This window comes from Pristiophorus japonicus, chromosome 20, assembly GCF_044704955.1.
Source record: "Pristiophorus japonicus isolate sPriJap1 chromosome 20, sPriJap1.hap1, whole genome shotgun sequence".
NCBI lineage: Eukaryota > Metazoa > Chordata > Chondrichthyes > Pristiophoridae > Pristiophorus > Pristiophorus japonicus.
In genome coordinates this window covers 65,995,571-66,010,965 of record NC_091996.1, presented here as the reverse complement: position 1 = coordinate 66,010,965, position 15,395 = coordinate 65,995,571, and the positions used below count along the sequence as shown (strand labels likewise).

At 48.0% G+C, this 15,395-nt stretch overlaps 1 protein-coding gene across 1 annotated transcript in view; it reads right to left on the bottom strand.

Annotated features, from left to right (window-relative positions):
• Nucleotides 1–13,499, bottom strand: part of LOC139232754 (tetratricopeptide repeat protein 28-like) — a 428,802-nt gene extending 415,303 nt beyond the window's left edge. Inside the window, exon 1 of the mRNA XM_070863256.1 lies at nt 13,415–13,499. Within this exon, the coding sequence (XP_070719357.1) occupies nt 13,415–13,499 (85 nt within the window). The remainder of the gene's footprint in view (nt 1–13,414) is intronic.
• Between the last annotated feature and the right edge of the window lie 1,896 nt (nt 13,500–15,395).

The following is a 15,395-nucleotide window of genomic DNA, read 5'->3' as shown; positions in this document are numbered from 1 at the left end:
CTAAAACTGATGAAAAGGGAGAAAAGAGAATATGAGTAAACTAGCAAGAAATATGAATACAGATTGTAAGAGCTTCTACAAGAATGTGAAAAGGAAGAGAGTAGCAAAAGTAAGCGTTGGTCCTTAGAAGCTGAGACAGGAACAATTATAATGGGGAATAAGGAAATGGTAGAGACTTTAAACAAATATTTTGTATGCATTTTCACAGCAGAAGGCACAAAAAGCATACCAAATATAGTGGGGAACTGAGGAACTAATAAGAGTGAGGTACTTAAAGTAATTAATATCAGTAAAGAAAAAGTACTTCAGAAATGAATGAGACTAAAAGCCGACAAATCCCCTCAGCTGATGGCCTACGTCCTAGGGTTCTAAAAGAGGTAGCTGCAGAGATCCTGGATGCATTCCTTGCAAGCTTCTAAAATTCCCTAGATTCCAGTACGGTCCCAGTGGATTGGAAGGTGGCAAATGTAACCCTGCTATTGAAGAAAGGAGGGAGAGAGAAAACAGCGAATACAGGTCAGTTAGCCTGACATCAGTTGTCGGAAAAATGCTGGATACATTATTAAGCAAGTGATATCAGGGCATTTAGAAAATAATAACATGATTAGGCAGAGTCAACATGGTTTTATGAAAAGGAAATCTCGTTTGACAAATTTATTAGAGTTTTTTGAGGATATAACTAGCAGGGCAGATAAAGGGGAACCTGTGAATGTAGCATATTAAATTTCCAAAAGGCATTCGATAAGGTACCACATAAAAGGTTACGCAAGATAAGGGCTCATGGGGCTGGTGGTAATATATTAGCATGGATAGAGGATTGGTTAATGGACAGAAAACAGAGAGTAGGGATAAACGGGTCATTTTCCGGTTGGCAGGCTGTACCTAGTGGGGTGCAGCAAGGATCAGTGCTGGGGCCTCAGCTATTTACAATCTATATTAATGATTTAGATGAAGGGACCAAGTGCAATGTGTCCAAGTTTGCTGACGATACAAAGCTAAATGGGTAAGTAAGGTGTGAGGAGGACACAAAGAGGCTGTAAAGGGATATAGACAGTTTAAGTGAATGGGCGATCAGGTGGCAGATGGAGTATAATGTGGGGAAATGTGAGGTTATTCACTTTGGTGAAAAGAAAAGCAGAATATTTTTTTAAATGGTGAGAAACTATTAAATGTTGGTGTTCTGAGAGATTTAGGTGTCCTCGTACAGGAAACACAGATGATGCAGGTACAGCATGCCATCATCATCATCATCATAGGCAGTCCCTCGGAATCGAGGAAGACTTGCTTCCACTCTTAAAATGGGTCCTTAGGTGGCTGAACAGTCCAATACAAGAGCCACAGTCCCTGTCACAGGTGGGACAGATAGTCGTTGAGGGAAGGGGTGGGTGGGACAGGTTTGCTGCACGCTCTTTCCGCTGCCTGCGCTTGATTTCTGCACGCTCTCGGCGATGAAACTCGAGGTACTCAGCGCCCTCCCGGATGCACTACCTCCACTTAGGGTGGTCTTGGGCCAGGGACTCCCAGGTGTCAGTGGGGATGTTGCACTTTATCAGGGAGGCTTTGAGCAAGCCATAAGGAAGGCAAATGTTGTCCTTTATTGCAAAAAGGTTGGAATACAAGAGTAAGGAAGTTTTGTTACAATTGTACAGGGGACTGGTGAGACCACACCTGGAGTACTATACACAGTTTTGATCTCCTTATCTGAGAAAGAATATACATGCCTTAGAAGCGGTGTAACAAAGGTTCACTAGATTGATGCCTGGGATGAGAGGGTTGTCCTAATAGGAGAGTTTGAGTAGATTGGGCCTATTTTCTCTGGAGTTTAGAAGAATGAGAGGCAATCTCATTGAAACATACAAGATTCTGAGGGAATTGACAGGGTAGATGCTGAGGGGATGTTTCCCATGGCTGGAGAGTCTAGAGCTAGGGGTCACAGTCTCAGGATAAGGGATAGGACATTTAAGACTGAGATGAGGAGGAATTTCTTCACTCAGAGGGTTGTGAATCTTTGGAATTCTCTGCCCCAAAGTGCTGTGAAATCTGAATCATTGAGTATATTCAAGGCTGAGATAGATAGATTTTTGGACTCTAGGGGAATCAAGGGATATGGGGATTGAGCGGGAAAATGGAGTTGAGGTCGATGATCAGCCATGACCTTATTGAATGGCGGAGCAGGCTCGAAGGGCCATATGGCCTACTCCTGCTCCTAACTCTTATGTTCTTATGTAGATCTTTGCCACTCACTGACTCACTTGGCGTGTAGATTACTGTCTCCGCATGACGTCGAGTGTCTGATGCCCATCAAGGTGCAGCAGGTAATCAGGAAGGCGAATGGAATGTTGGCCTTCATTGCGAGAGGGATGGAGTACAAAAGCAGGGAGGTCCTGCTGCAACTGTACGGGGTATTGGTGAGGCCACACCTGGAGTACTGCGTGCAGTTTTGGTCACCTTACTTAAGGAAGGATATACTAGCTTTGGAGGGGGTACAGAGACGATTCACTAGGCTGATTCCGGAGATGAGGGGGTTACCTTATGATGATAGATTGAGTAGACTGGTCTTTACTCGTTGGAGTTCAGAAGGATGAGGGGTGATCTTATAGAAACATTTAAAATAATGAAAGGGATAGACAAGATAGAGGCAGAGAGGTTGTTTCCACTGGTCGGGGAGACTAGAACTAGGGGGCACAGCCTCAAAATACGGGGGAGCCAATTTAAAACCGAGTTGAGAAGGAATTTCTTCTCCCAGAGGGTTGTGAATCTGTGGAATTCTCTGCCCAGGGAAGCAGTTGAGGCTAGCTCATTGAATGTATTCAAATCACAGATAGATAGATTTTTAACCAATAAGGGAATTAATGGTTACGGGGAGCGGGCGGGTAAGTGGAGCTGAGTCCACGGCCAGATCAGCCATGATCTTGTTGAATGGCAGAGCACACTTGAGGGGCTAGATGACCTACTCCTGTTCCTAATTCTTATGTTCTTATTATGTTCAAATACCATGTCACACTAAGGGTAGTGGAAATCTGGAACTTGTTCCCAAAAAGGACTGTGGATGCTGGGGTCAATTGGAGCTTTCAAGTCTGAGATTGATAGATTTCTATTCGATAAAGGGCATCAAGGGGTATGGAACCAAGGTGGATAAATGGTGCTGAGATACAGATTGAATGGAAGAGTAGGCCGGAGGGGCAGAATGGTCTCTTCCTCGTGCTATGTTCCTATCTAACAGCAGGAGACGTTCTCAATCTGTACATTAAGGAGTAATGGAAGAATGTTGTTTGCACTGAACGTTCCTCCCCTTTGTTACACACTTTGATTATAAATAGAGCTTTGACCTTTTGAAAGGTTCATGACTGTCAGCGCGATGGGGTGATGTAGTGGGTGGTATTTACTGTGCGTTGGAAATATTTTTAATCTTGTGGTTACATTGTTTAGTTATTTATGCCAGTTACAGAAGGCTTCAGTTTTGTTATTGCACAGGACCGAGTAAAGTGACCTAGGAATGTAATTGTTTATGGGATACATTAAATTCTCATAACATTGGAAAGTCATGTGCAAAGTGACGTGAAGGTCAGTGAAATGACCTCGTGGCCCCGTTACGCTGCAAATCCACTCCCAGTGAAGGTGTTCCTCTGGTGCCTGTCTGCCCAGTGTGTGCTGGGAGAAGGCCCTCAGAGCCCATTGCTGGTGAAAAAGCATTTCTGGTCTGTACAGACCAGCTGAGACATTGACTCAAGATGCACCTGGTGACATTTCCTCTTCACATAGGCTCATCATCTCCAATGCCATTGGTCCCAGTTGGTTCACTGAGCTCATTAAGGACTGCAGCACTGTGGGCTTCCCATTCTATTATGAGAAATTACGAGAAAAGACTTGGATTTATATAGCTCCTTTTATGACCACCGGACATCTCAAAGCTCTTTACAGCCAATGAAGTAGTTTTTGTAGTGTAGTCACTGTTGTAATGTAGGAAACGTGGTTGTCAATTTTTGCACAGCCTGGATTTTTGTGCTCAAGTCTCTGGAGTGGGACTTGAACCCACAACCTTCTGACTCGGAGGTAATCTTATAGTGGTCTGTAAGGTAGAAGAGCAATGGAAAAAAATCATTACCTTACAAGAGTAGAACAAGGAGACACAGATTCATAGGAACAGGAAAAGATCATTCAGCCCCTCGATCCTATTCCGCCAGTCAATTAGATGGTGGCTGATCTACACTTCAACTCCATTTAGCCGCCGTAGCTCCATATCCATTGATACCCTTACCCAACAAACAGCTATTGATCTCAATCTTGAAAGCTCCAACTGTCCCCCAGAATCTGTAACCTTTTGGGGAGAGAGTTCTAGATTTCCACTAACCTTTGTGTAAAAATGTATCTCCTAACACCACCCCTGAAAGGCCTCACTCTCATTTTAAGATTATGCCCCCATGTTCTTCATTTCCCCACCAGAGGAAATAATATCTTTATATCTATTCTATCGAATTCTTTCAACATTTTAAACACCTCGATGAGATCACCCTTCAATCTTCTCCACTCAAGGGGATACAAGCCAAGCTTATGCAACCTGTCCTCATAATTTAACTTGCTACACCCCAGTTCAAACTTTAGGACTGATATCTGGAAGTTGTCCTTCACACACAGAGTGATCCACACCTGGAGTGGACTCCCGGATAGAATGGTGGAGGCAAAAACCCTGGACTCATTTCAGAAAGAATTGGATGCAGCAATGGAGGGAGCGCAGGGTCTGTCTGGGTGGAGGAGTTAAGGTGGGCCGAATGGCCTTCCTCCTCTGTAATCATCTTGTGAATCCTGTCACTCTGAAGTTGTAGTGCCTTGTCACATTGCTGGTGGTTGAGGTGGGGAAGGTGATGAGTTGCTTAGTTCCAGCCAACTATGTATGTGTAACTTGCTTTATATAGAACTTACAGCACAGAAACAGGCCATTCGGCCCAACGGATCTATTACAACAACAACAACAACTTGCATTTATATAACATCGTAGTAAAATATCCCAAAGCACTTCACAAGAACATCATCAATCAAAATTTGACACAGAACCAAAGAAGGAGATATCAGGGCAGATGACCAAATGCCTGGCTAAAGAGGCATGTTTTAAGGAGCATCTGAAAGGAGAAGCAAGAGGTAAAGAGGCGGAGGGAATTCCAGAGCTTAGGGCCTAGGCAGCTAAAAGCACTGCCGAAAATGGTGGAGTGATTAAAATCAGGGATGTGCAAGCTGCTGGAATTGGAGGAGCACAGAGATCTCGAAGCCTTGTAGGGCTGGAGGAGATCACAGAGATAGGGAGGGACGTTGCCGGACTGGGAGCCAAAGTAGGTCAGTGAGCTCAGGGGTGATGGGTGAATGGGACTTAAGATCTTAAGTACTTGGATGTGCACTTAAAGAGCCATGACCTACAAGGCTATGGACCTAATGCTGGAAGGTGGGATTAGGCTAGGTAGCTCTTTTTCAATCGACATGGACACGATGGGCCGAATGGCCTCATTTTGTGTCGTAATTTTCTATGAATCTATGATTCAACTGCGAGTTAAGGTAGGGGCAACAGATTTTTGAATGAGCACAAGTTTAAGTAAGGTGTTTATATTACAAGTTTATGTTACAAGTTTATGATCCACATACGTCTTCATCTAACCCGATCTGTATAACCTTCTATTCCTTTCTCCCTCATGTGTTTATCTAGATTCTTGTTAAATGCATCAATGCTATTCGCCTCAAACACTCTTTGTGGTAGCAAGTCGCACATTCTAACAATTCTCTGGGTAAAGAAGTTTCTCCTGAATTCCTTATTGGATTTATTGGTGACTATCTTATATTTATGGCCCCTAGTTTTGGTCCCCCCATAAGTGGAAACATCTCTACGTCTACCCTATCGAACCCTTTCATAATCTTAATGACCTCTATCAGGTCACCTCTCAACCTTCACTTTTCTAAAGAGAGCCCCAGCCTGTTCAGCCTTTCCTGATAGTTATAACCACTCAGTTCTGGTATCATCCTGGTAAATCGTTTTTGTACCCCCTTGCTTATCTCTGCACGGCTGATTGGCTGAACGTTCTCAGTCTCCAGTAGCTGGCTGCAATGCCTCTGTTGGGTGAAACTTCACAACAGTTGTGACCTTTCTCGCCCGTGGTGGAGGAGGGCATGGATTAGTCTGAAACTTGGGGAAAAACTCATTTCCGTGCCCCTTTCATCATTGCTGCAGCCCATGGAGGTATTCGATGGCAGGCACCTGGCATACCAGAACTGCAGGGATTTATTTCTTAAAATGAAGCTTCGACTCATTTCAGGCAGAAACTTCGACTGCCGCTGGCCCCACCGACCACAAAATACTGCAACACACAGGCTGCATGACAGTGACTGTATGTGGCAGTGACTGTGTGACAGTGAATGTGTGACAGAGACTGTGTGACAGACATTGTGTGACAGAGACTGTGTGACAGTGAATGTGTGACAGAGACTGTGTGACAGACACTGTGTGACAGACACTGTGTGACAGTGAATGTGTGACAGAGACTGTGTGACAGACACTGTGTGACAGTGAATGTGTGACAGAGACTGTGTGACAGACACTGTGTGACAGAGACTGTGTGACAGACACTGTGTGACAGACACTGTGTGACAGACTGTGTGACAGACACTGTGTGACAGACACTGTGTGACAGTGAATGTGTGACAGAGACTGTGTGACAGACACTGTGTGACAGTGAATGTGTGTAAGAGTAATTCTGCATAACTGACTGTGTGACAGACACTGTGTGACAGACTGTGACAGACACATTGTGACAGACACATTGTGACAGACTGTGTGACAGAGACTGTGTGACAGAGGCTGTGTGTCAGACACTGTGTGACAGAGACTGTGTGACAGAGGCTGTGTGTCAGACACTGTGTGACAGAAACTGTGTGATAGAGGCTGTGTGACAGACAGTGTGACAGACTGTGTAACAGATTGTGTGACAGATTGTGTGACACACTGTGACAGACACTGTGTGACAGACTGTGACAAACACTGTGTGACAGACACTGTGTGACAGACTGTGTGACAGACTGTCACACAGACTGTGTGAGACTGTGTGACCTTTCATTGGGCCTGCAGAGTTTGATGGGCCGGTTGCCTCTAGTTATAAAGCAGCTAGGTTTGTGTGTGTTTGTTGAATAGGCTGTTTGATTTGTCGCTGCCACCATCAGTCGTTCTCACCTTTCCTGTTAAAAATGCAAGCAGTGTCAAATCTCCTACGCTGTTCGAGGCTCTGATCAGGACACACTATACCTGGAGATCTCAAACATATTAATTCCATTTCCATGGTTATTCTCATCTAGTTTCACCCTTGCTCTCCTGAAGGTGCTGACTAATACCCAGGTACAGGTCTGCAGCACCCCAACTAAGGGGTCATCCTTCATGTCACAGTGTCAGAAAGCTATTCAACCAAGGGGGCCTCATCACTCAGCTCAATGCTGTACACCCGACATCCACATGCCAGGGGCTCGCTGGATGGTGATCGGATGCAAGGATCCCAGCTAATTGATTCTCCCCCCTCACTAACCGGAGGCATTGAGGGCAATTACAGTGGTCCCCATCTAGCACCTCGAGCTGAGCTTAGCCCCATCAGAACAGACCATGAATAGAGCCTGGGATCTTGCTGGGGTGTTCCACCGTTGTAAGGTTTCGCGGGTTCTCAGACCCTTGGTCCACAGGGCTCAGTGTCGCACAACACTGCCTTTACTCTCAGCCATTGGCCAAGTCTCAGTCTTGGGATCAATACCAAAGTTTTCCTCCATGAGGATTTTCCTTACAATTCAGTGTTCTGGGATTTATCTTTTCATTGAATCTTGCCGCGTTTCATTCAACAGCGACTACACTTCCAAAATAACTTCATTGGCTGTGAAGCGCTTTGAGACATCTTGAGGTTGTGAAAGGTGCTATAGAAATGCAAGGCTTTCTTTTCTTTTTATATGTGTTTTTATTTTTATTTTAATCAATAACTATCTTTCCATATCTCCTGGGTATTTGCTCGGGTACAGTTCCATGGGTGCTGCCAACACTCTGGTGTCTCAGCGAGCCAGACATTCTTCATTTGTGACTCCAGGCCCCACCAGGCCATTTAACTGTGGAGGGAATCAAATACTGAAGGCCAATTCTGTGCTCACCCAAAGGCCACATTTTCCACTTGAAGTCTCAGTTAACAACCAAAACCAGGAATGCCGGCCAATGTTCTGCTTCTTAGCCCAGAGGTGCTGAGGCTACCTATATAACAGAATCATAGAATCTTGAGTGGCGAGAGATCGTGGCGGAGGTGCGGCGAATGTTTGTTGTGGAGGAGCGGTGAGAGATCGTGGCGGAAGTGCGGCGAATGTTTGTTGTGGAGGAGCGGTGAGAGATCGTGGCGGAGGTGCGGCGAATGCTTATGGTGGAGGAGCGGTGAGAGATCGTGGCGGAAGTGCGGCGAATGCTTGTGGCGGAGGAGCGGTGAGAGATCGTGGCGGAGGTGCGGCGAATGTTTGTGGCGGAGGTGCGGTGAGAGATCGTGGCGGAGGTGCGGCGAATGCTTGTGGTGGAGGAGCGGTGAGAGATCGTGGCGGATGTGCGGCGAATGCTTGTGGCGGAGGAGCGGTGAGAGATCGTGGCGGAAGTGCGGCGAATGCTTGTGGCGGAGGAGCGGTGAGAGATCGTGGCGGAGGTGCGGCGAATGCTTGTGGTGGAGGAGCGGTGAGAGATCGTGGCGGATGTGCGGCGAATGCTTGTGGCGGAGGAGCGGTGAGAGATCGTGGCGGAAGTGCGGCGAATGCTTGTGGCGGAGGAGCGGTGAGAGATCGTGGCGGAGGTGCGGCGAATGTTTGTGGCGGAGGTGCGGTGAGAGATCGTGGCGGAGGTGCGGCGAATGTTTGTGGCGGAGGTGCGGTGAGAGATCGTGGCGGAGGTGCGGCGAATGCTTGTGGTGGAGGAGCGGTGAGAGATCGTGGCGGAAGTGCGGCGAATGCTTATGGTGGAGGAGCGGTGAGAGATCGTGGCGGAGGTGCGGCGAATGTTTGTGGTGGAGGAGCGGTGAGAGATCGTGGCGGAAGTGCGGCGAATGCTTGTTGTGGAGGAGCGGTGAGAGATCGTGGCGGAAGTGCGGCGAATGTTTGTGGCGGAGGTGCGGTGAGAGATCGTGGCGGACGTGCGGCGAATGCTTGTGGCGGAGGTGCGGTGAGAGATCGTGGCGGAAGTGCGGCGAATGCTTGTGGTGGAGGTGCGGTGAGAGATCGTGGCGGAAGTGCGGCGAATGCTTATGGTGGAGGAGCGGTGAGAGATCGTGGCGGAGGTGCGGCGAATGTTTGTGGCGGAGGAGCGGTGAGAGATCGTGGCGGAGGTGCGGCGAATGTTTGTGGCGGAGGAGCGGTGAGAGATCGTGGCGGAAGTGCGGCGAATGCTTGTGGCGGAGGAGCGGTGAGAGATCGTGGCGGAAGTGCGGCGAATGTTTGTTGTGGAGGTGTGGTGAGAGATCGTGGCGGAGGTGTGGCGAATGTTTGTGGCGGAGGTGCGGTGAGAGATCGTGGCGGAGGTGCGGCGAATGCGTGTGGCGGAGGTGCAGTGAGAGATCGTGGCGGAGGTGCGGCGAATGCTTGTGGCGGAGGTGCGGTGAGAGATCGTGGCGGAGGTGCGGCGAATGCGTGTGGCGGAGGAGCGGTGAGAGATCGTGGCGGAGGTGCGGCGAATGCTTGTGGCGGAGGTGCAGTGAGAGATCGTGGCGGAGGTGCGGCGAATGCTTGTGGCGGAGGTGCGGTGAGAGATCGTGGCGGAGGTGCAGTAAATTTGGGTGCGGAGCCCAGAAGAGGCGAGGGCCCAGGGGCAGCACGGGCCAGCCCACACTGCAATATGTGTGCGCACTAGGTCCGTGCAGCAGAGCTGGTCTCCAGTCGGCTTAGTTTACCCTTGCCACTGGATAAAGGTCGAGCTCTGTAAATCCCACGTTAAAAAAATCCACGCACAGGCATCTTCCACCCCTGGAGTTCAGGACTGGAATATCGGGTCCTTCATTGAGGCATCAGTGAACTCATCCCTTTTGGTGTGGAAGCAAGTCATCCTCATTCGAGGGACTGCCTATGATAAGAATCTTACGTCACAGAAGGAGGCCATTAGGCCTATCGTGCTTGTGTCGGCTCTTTGGAAGAGCTATTCAATTAGTCCCACTCCCCTGTCCTTTACCCATAGCCCTGCAATTTTCTCTCTTTCAAGTATTTATCCAATTCCCTTTGGGGCCAAATTTAAAAAACGCCACAAAAACTTTCCGCGGGGCTAGGGGAGAAATCCTCGCTGGTTCTCCAGTAATTTTCCAGATGACATTTGAACTTGTATTTTCTCGATTTTAAATCTGCCTTCAGCGTTGGGGTTAATGGAATCACGGCTTCACCGACACCCCGACATGGCAGCTGTGGGAGCAGAGGAACCCGAACAGGCGGCAGTGACGTGAGCACCTCGGAGAAGAAGTTTATTTACCCAGCGAATTGTGGTCTGGAATGCACTGCCTGAATGGGTGGTGGAAGCAGATTCAATAATAACTTTCAAAAGGGAATTTGATAAATACCTGAAGGGGGAACATTTGCAGGGCTCTGGGCAAAGGGCAGGGGAGTGGGACTAATTGCACAGTCCGTTGGTGCAATGGGCTGAATGGCCTGCTTCTGTGCTGTATGCTTCTATCTGTCTCCTCGATGACACTGATATCAGTCAGTACATTTGACGGCTTGACCCAACATTGCCCTTTGTAATTTGGAGATGTACCAGCTGGCGTCCCAATCAATATAACATTTTTTCTGATTGTACAGGAGCTCGCAGTATTAAGATTCTTTCCCGCCACGCCCCGATCCACCAAAGGTCACATTGATCCTTCATGTAACATAATGACAATTGTCAGTGCATACAGGACCAGTGAACAAAGGACCGATTTAAACAAGACGTAAGTAGCTCCACTGATGGGCGTTACCACTGATGTAAGGGAGGGAGAAACAGAGCCTCAGAACCACTCCCTTCATAGCAGCACAGTCTGTATTACATGACCAGCGTGTGCAAAACTATTTTCTCAAAAAGGTCGTGGGTTTAAGCCCCATTCCAGAGACTTCAGCCCACAATCCAGGGTTGATAGTCCCAGTGCTGCACTGCTGGAGGTGCTGCCTTTCAGATGAGATGTTAAACCAAGGTTCCGTTTGGCCTCTCAGGTGGACGTAAAAGATCCCATGGCACTATTTTGAAGAGAAGCAGGGGAGTTATCCCTGGTGTCCTAGCTAATATTTATCTCTCAATCAACATCACTAAAAGCAGATTATTTGGTCATTATCACATTGCTGTTTGTGGGATCTTGCTGTGCACCAATTGGCTGCCGCGTTTCCTACATTACAACATTGACTACAGTCCAAAAGTACTTCATTAGCTGTGACATCTTGAGGTCATGAAATAATCGCAAATTCTTCTTTTCATCTCGGGTTGGGGTTCCCAATTTAAGAATTCAATGGACATTAATCACATTTAAAATAATTGTTTCCTGACAGAATGAGATTTCGGCATCCTCAAAGAAACAACAATAGAGTGCTGAGCGAATAATGGGACTGTAGATCAATCGAAAATCACCAACAGGCCACAGGTGTATCTATGGCGACACCATTTTAGCCACATGTACTAACTTTAGTCGGAAACGCCCCATTCACACAATACAGGTACCCCTACCAGGAAGTAAAATACTCTACGCTCAGTAAACACTCGCACTCTCTGCTTTATTTATTTTACCAACAAACGCACAGGCCTCCCAGTGGTCCCCGAGTGCGGTCACTCCACCCCTAGGTTCCGCACCACCACTGCGAACGACAGATGAGAGGAAAGACCAAGATCCTGCTTCTGCATCAGAGAATGTTGCCCCCTCGGCTCCCCCCACTCCCGGACCCGTACAACCATCACATCTGCCTTCATCTCCCCAATGAGGCACCGCCTGAGGAGGTCCTCGGCCAGGTGCCGTGGAGCAAGGAGGGGAAGGGGCAGAGGTGGGGAGAAGAAGGCGAGGAGGGAAGGAGAGTGATGGAGAGCATGTCCTCAGGTATATCTCCATCTGGGCGTATGCAATTTGTTGTAATGTATGGGGGCTTTGCCTTTGTATTCTGTGTTGCTGCACATGTTGAACATTTGATTGATGTCAATGGTGGAAAAAGTGGGGTGTGGGCAGGGGTTGGGTGTTTTGCCCGTGATACTTATGGTTTCAGACTGATGTTGGTATAAAATTTTTTTTATTGAAAATAACCTTGTTGCACATTGTCTCAGATAGCTGGACCATTACACACTGGTGATTCCTTAACATGAAAGGGTTAAATAAAACTTAACTTCAGTAAACTTTAACTGGCGCCAAGGTGATGGGCACCATTGATGCCTGAGCTGCACACACACAGCAGTGTGTCAGCGTTGTCACTCACAGCAATGTCCTTTCAGGAAAATCGTTCAGATATCAGCTCCTCATATAAGAATCTTGCAGCTATGTAGCCATCCTGCGGTCTGGAGGGGAGCGTGGGCATGGTTGCATAGCCAGCCTGATTGTCTGGCTCTAGGTCAGTGTCCAGCCCCTCGTCATCCTCTTCCTCTCTCTCCTGAGGTGGAGCATCAGTCACTTCTGGCAATTCTTGGCCCCTCCTGACAGCCAGGTTGTGCAGCGTTGAGCAACGACCACGAATTTACCGACTTGCTCAGGGTTGTATTGTAGCTCTCCTCCTGAGTGGTCCAGACACCTGAAGCGCTGCTTAAGCACAGTTATTGTTTTGTGGACCACATTGTGTGTGTCTCTGTGGCTCTGGTTGTATCGCTTCTCAGCCTCGGTGGTGTGGGTGTCACGCAGGGGTGTCACCAGCCAGGTGGCTAGGCCATATCGGTTATCACCAAGCATCCGGCATTGTCCTTGTGGCTGATTGTTAAAGATGTCAGAGACAGCGCTCTCACGCAGGATGTGAGCCTCATCGAAGCTGCCCGGACATTTGGCATTCACTGCCAGTATGATCTGGTTGTAGTCGACAACTAGTTGGACCTTCAGGGAGTAAAATCCTTTTCTGTTACGAAAAAGCTCCGGGTCCTGAGAAGGTGGCTGCATGGTGATGTGAGTGCACTGTATTGCTCCCTGCACCCTGGGGAACTTAGCAATGCGGTAGAATGCTTCAGCCCTGTCAGTCTGAGCCTCTGTGGTCATGGGGAAGCTGATAAAATCCATCCTTCGCGCGTACAGGGCCTCCGTGACCTGTCTAATGCAGCAATGGGTGGCATGGTGAGACAGAGGGCAAATCTTGACCGCGGAGGCCCGAAAGGAACCGGACGCGTAGAAAGACAGTACCGCGGTGACCTTGACCTCGACTGACACTGACATCCTGATGGCAGGCTGCATATGTGGCCTGATGAGCTCACCTATTTCATTGATCACCACCTTGTGGAAGCACAGTCTCCGAAGGCAGGTGTAGTTGGATACGTAGAGGTAAGATCTCTTTTCCATGTATGTGCGGAGTGTGTTTGGTCTGGTCCTCCTCCTCATTCTTGCAAGTCTTAAATTGGGGACATAATAATGTGCATCACACATTAAGCCATCTGCACTCTGCAGCATTTGCGTATTAATCGGTGCAGGCTGAGAAATGGCTGGCCCCATTGCAATGAAAGTATAATAGCGATTGATCAGAAGCAATAATTTCCTCACTAAAATACACCTAGAGTAAACCCCCAATAGTCCAGAGTCTGAAAATATGTCTGTTGAGATGGTCACTTCACCTGAGAAGAACTCAAGTCAATCCAAACTCCCCCGAAGTTGAAGCAGCTTTTTGAATGAAGCGACCTGCGATTTTAAAAATGGCAGCCACAACTCTGGCTTTAGTTCGGAACAGTTCCACTTTTTCTGGGCGTTCTTTTGGGCGAGCGATATTGTGGGCGATGTGTGCGAGGTGGTGAAAGTGACGCTGGGCGATCTCCTGGGTGTTTGTTCAGCCAAATGTGTTCTTTACGACAAAAAAAAAATGGGCGGGCGGTATTATTGAACCTCGGCGTTAATTCAGTGTTGAAAGTAACGCTGGGCGATATTATGGGCGTTGATTTTTGCTCATTCTGATGATTCCGCCCAAAAAAACTGGGCGGGTGGTATTATTTTTGTCCCACCTTTAGGCACATAGGGTAAGTAAAGCTCGGCAATAAGTTTCCGAAAAATGCCCGTCAGTTTCCATTTTGTGGCTAAATGGGCGATATATGGGCGTTACACGTCATTTCAGCGGTAAAACGGACGTTAAGTGGGCGTTAAACATGCAAAAAACGTGGAAAATCTAGCCCTATGTCTCTGAAGCACATAGGAGGGCGGGTATCAGTCTTTAGACCATGAGCTTGGTGCCGGGTTCGAGATCCTGGTCTTCGAACACTTCTTTCCTCAGCTGGTCGAAGGCTGCACTGGCACACTGAAGGCGGTGTTGGACTTCGTCATCGATGTCTGCCCTCGCTGATAGTAGGCTCTCGAAGTATGGAAAGTGGTCCACATTGTCCAAGGTCTTGTCGTGCATTTTGATAATTGAGGAGCAGTAGTGTGTGGCGGGGGCAGGTTGGCAGAGGACCTTTGTCTTACTGATGTTTAATGTAAGGCCCAGACTCTTGTACGCTTCAGTGAAGTTATCAATGATGGTTTGGAGTTCGACCTCTGAGTGTGCACAAATGCAAGCGTCATCTGCATATTGTAATTTAACGACAGAGGTTGGAGCAACCTTGGATCGGGACTGGATGCGTCGGAGGTTGAACAACTTCCCGCTTGTTCTGTAGAATAACTGCACTCCCAGCAGGGAGTTTGTTAAAGCTGAGATGAAGCATTGCAGGGAGGAAGATTGAGAAGAGCGTTGGTGCGATGACACAGCCCTGCCTGAGCCCGGTCTGCAGCTGTATTGGGTCTGCGGTGGATCCGTTGGTAAGAATCACGGCTTGCATGTCATCGTGAAGCAGGCAGAGGATGGTGACAAATTTTTGAGCACAGCCAAATTTGAGAAGGACACTCCATAATCCCTCACGGTTGACAGAGTCGAAGGTCTTTGTGAGGTCAAAGAAAGCCATGTATAGAGGTTGATGCTGCTCCCTGAATTTTTCTTGGATTTGTCGCGCGCTGAAGATCTTGTCTGTCATGCCCCTTAGCGCGTGGATTCCGCATTGCGACTCTGGGAGGAGCTCTTCAACCACTGGGAGAAGACGATTGAGGAGGATTCTTGCAATGATTTTCCCTGCGGGAGACAGCAGGAAAACTCCTCTGTAATTACCGCAGTCGGACTTGTCCCCTTTCTTGAAGATGGTCATGATTATGGTTTCTCTGAGATCCCCTGCCATGCTCTCCTCCTTCCAAATAAGAGAGATGAGGTCATGGATTCATGCAAAG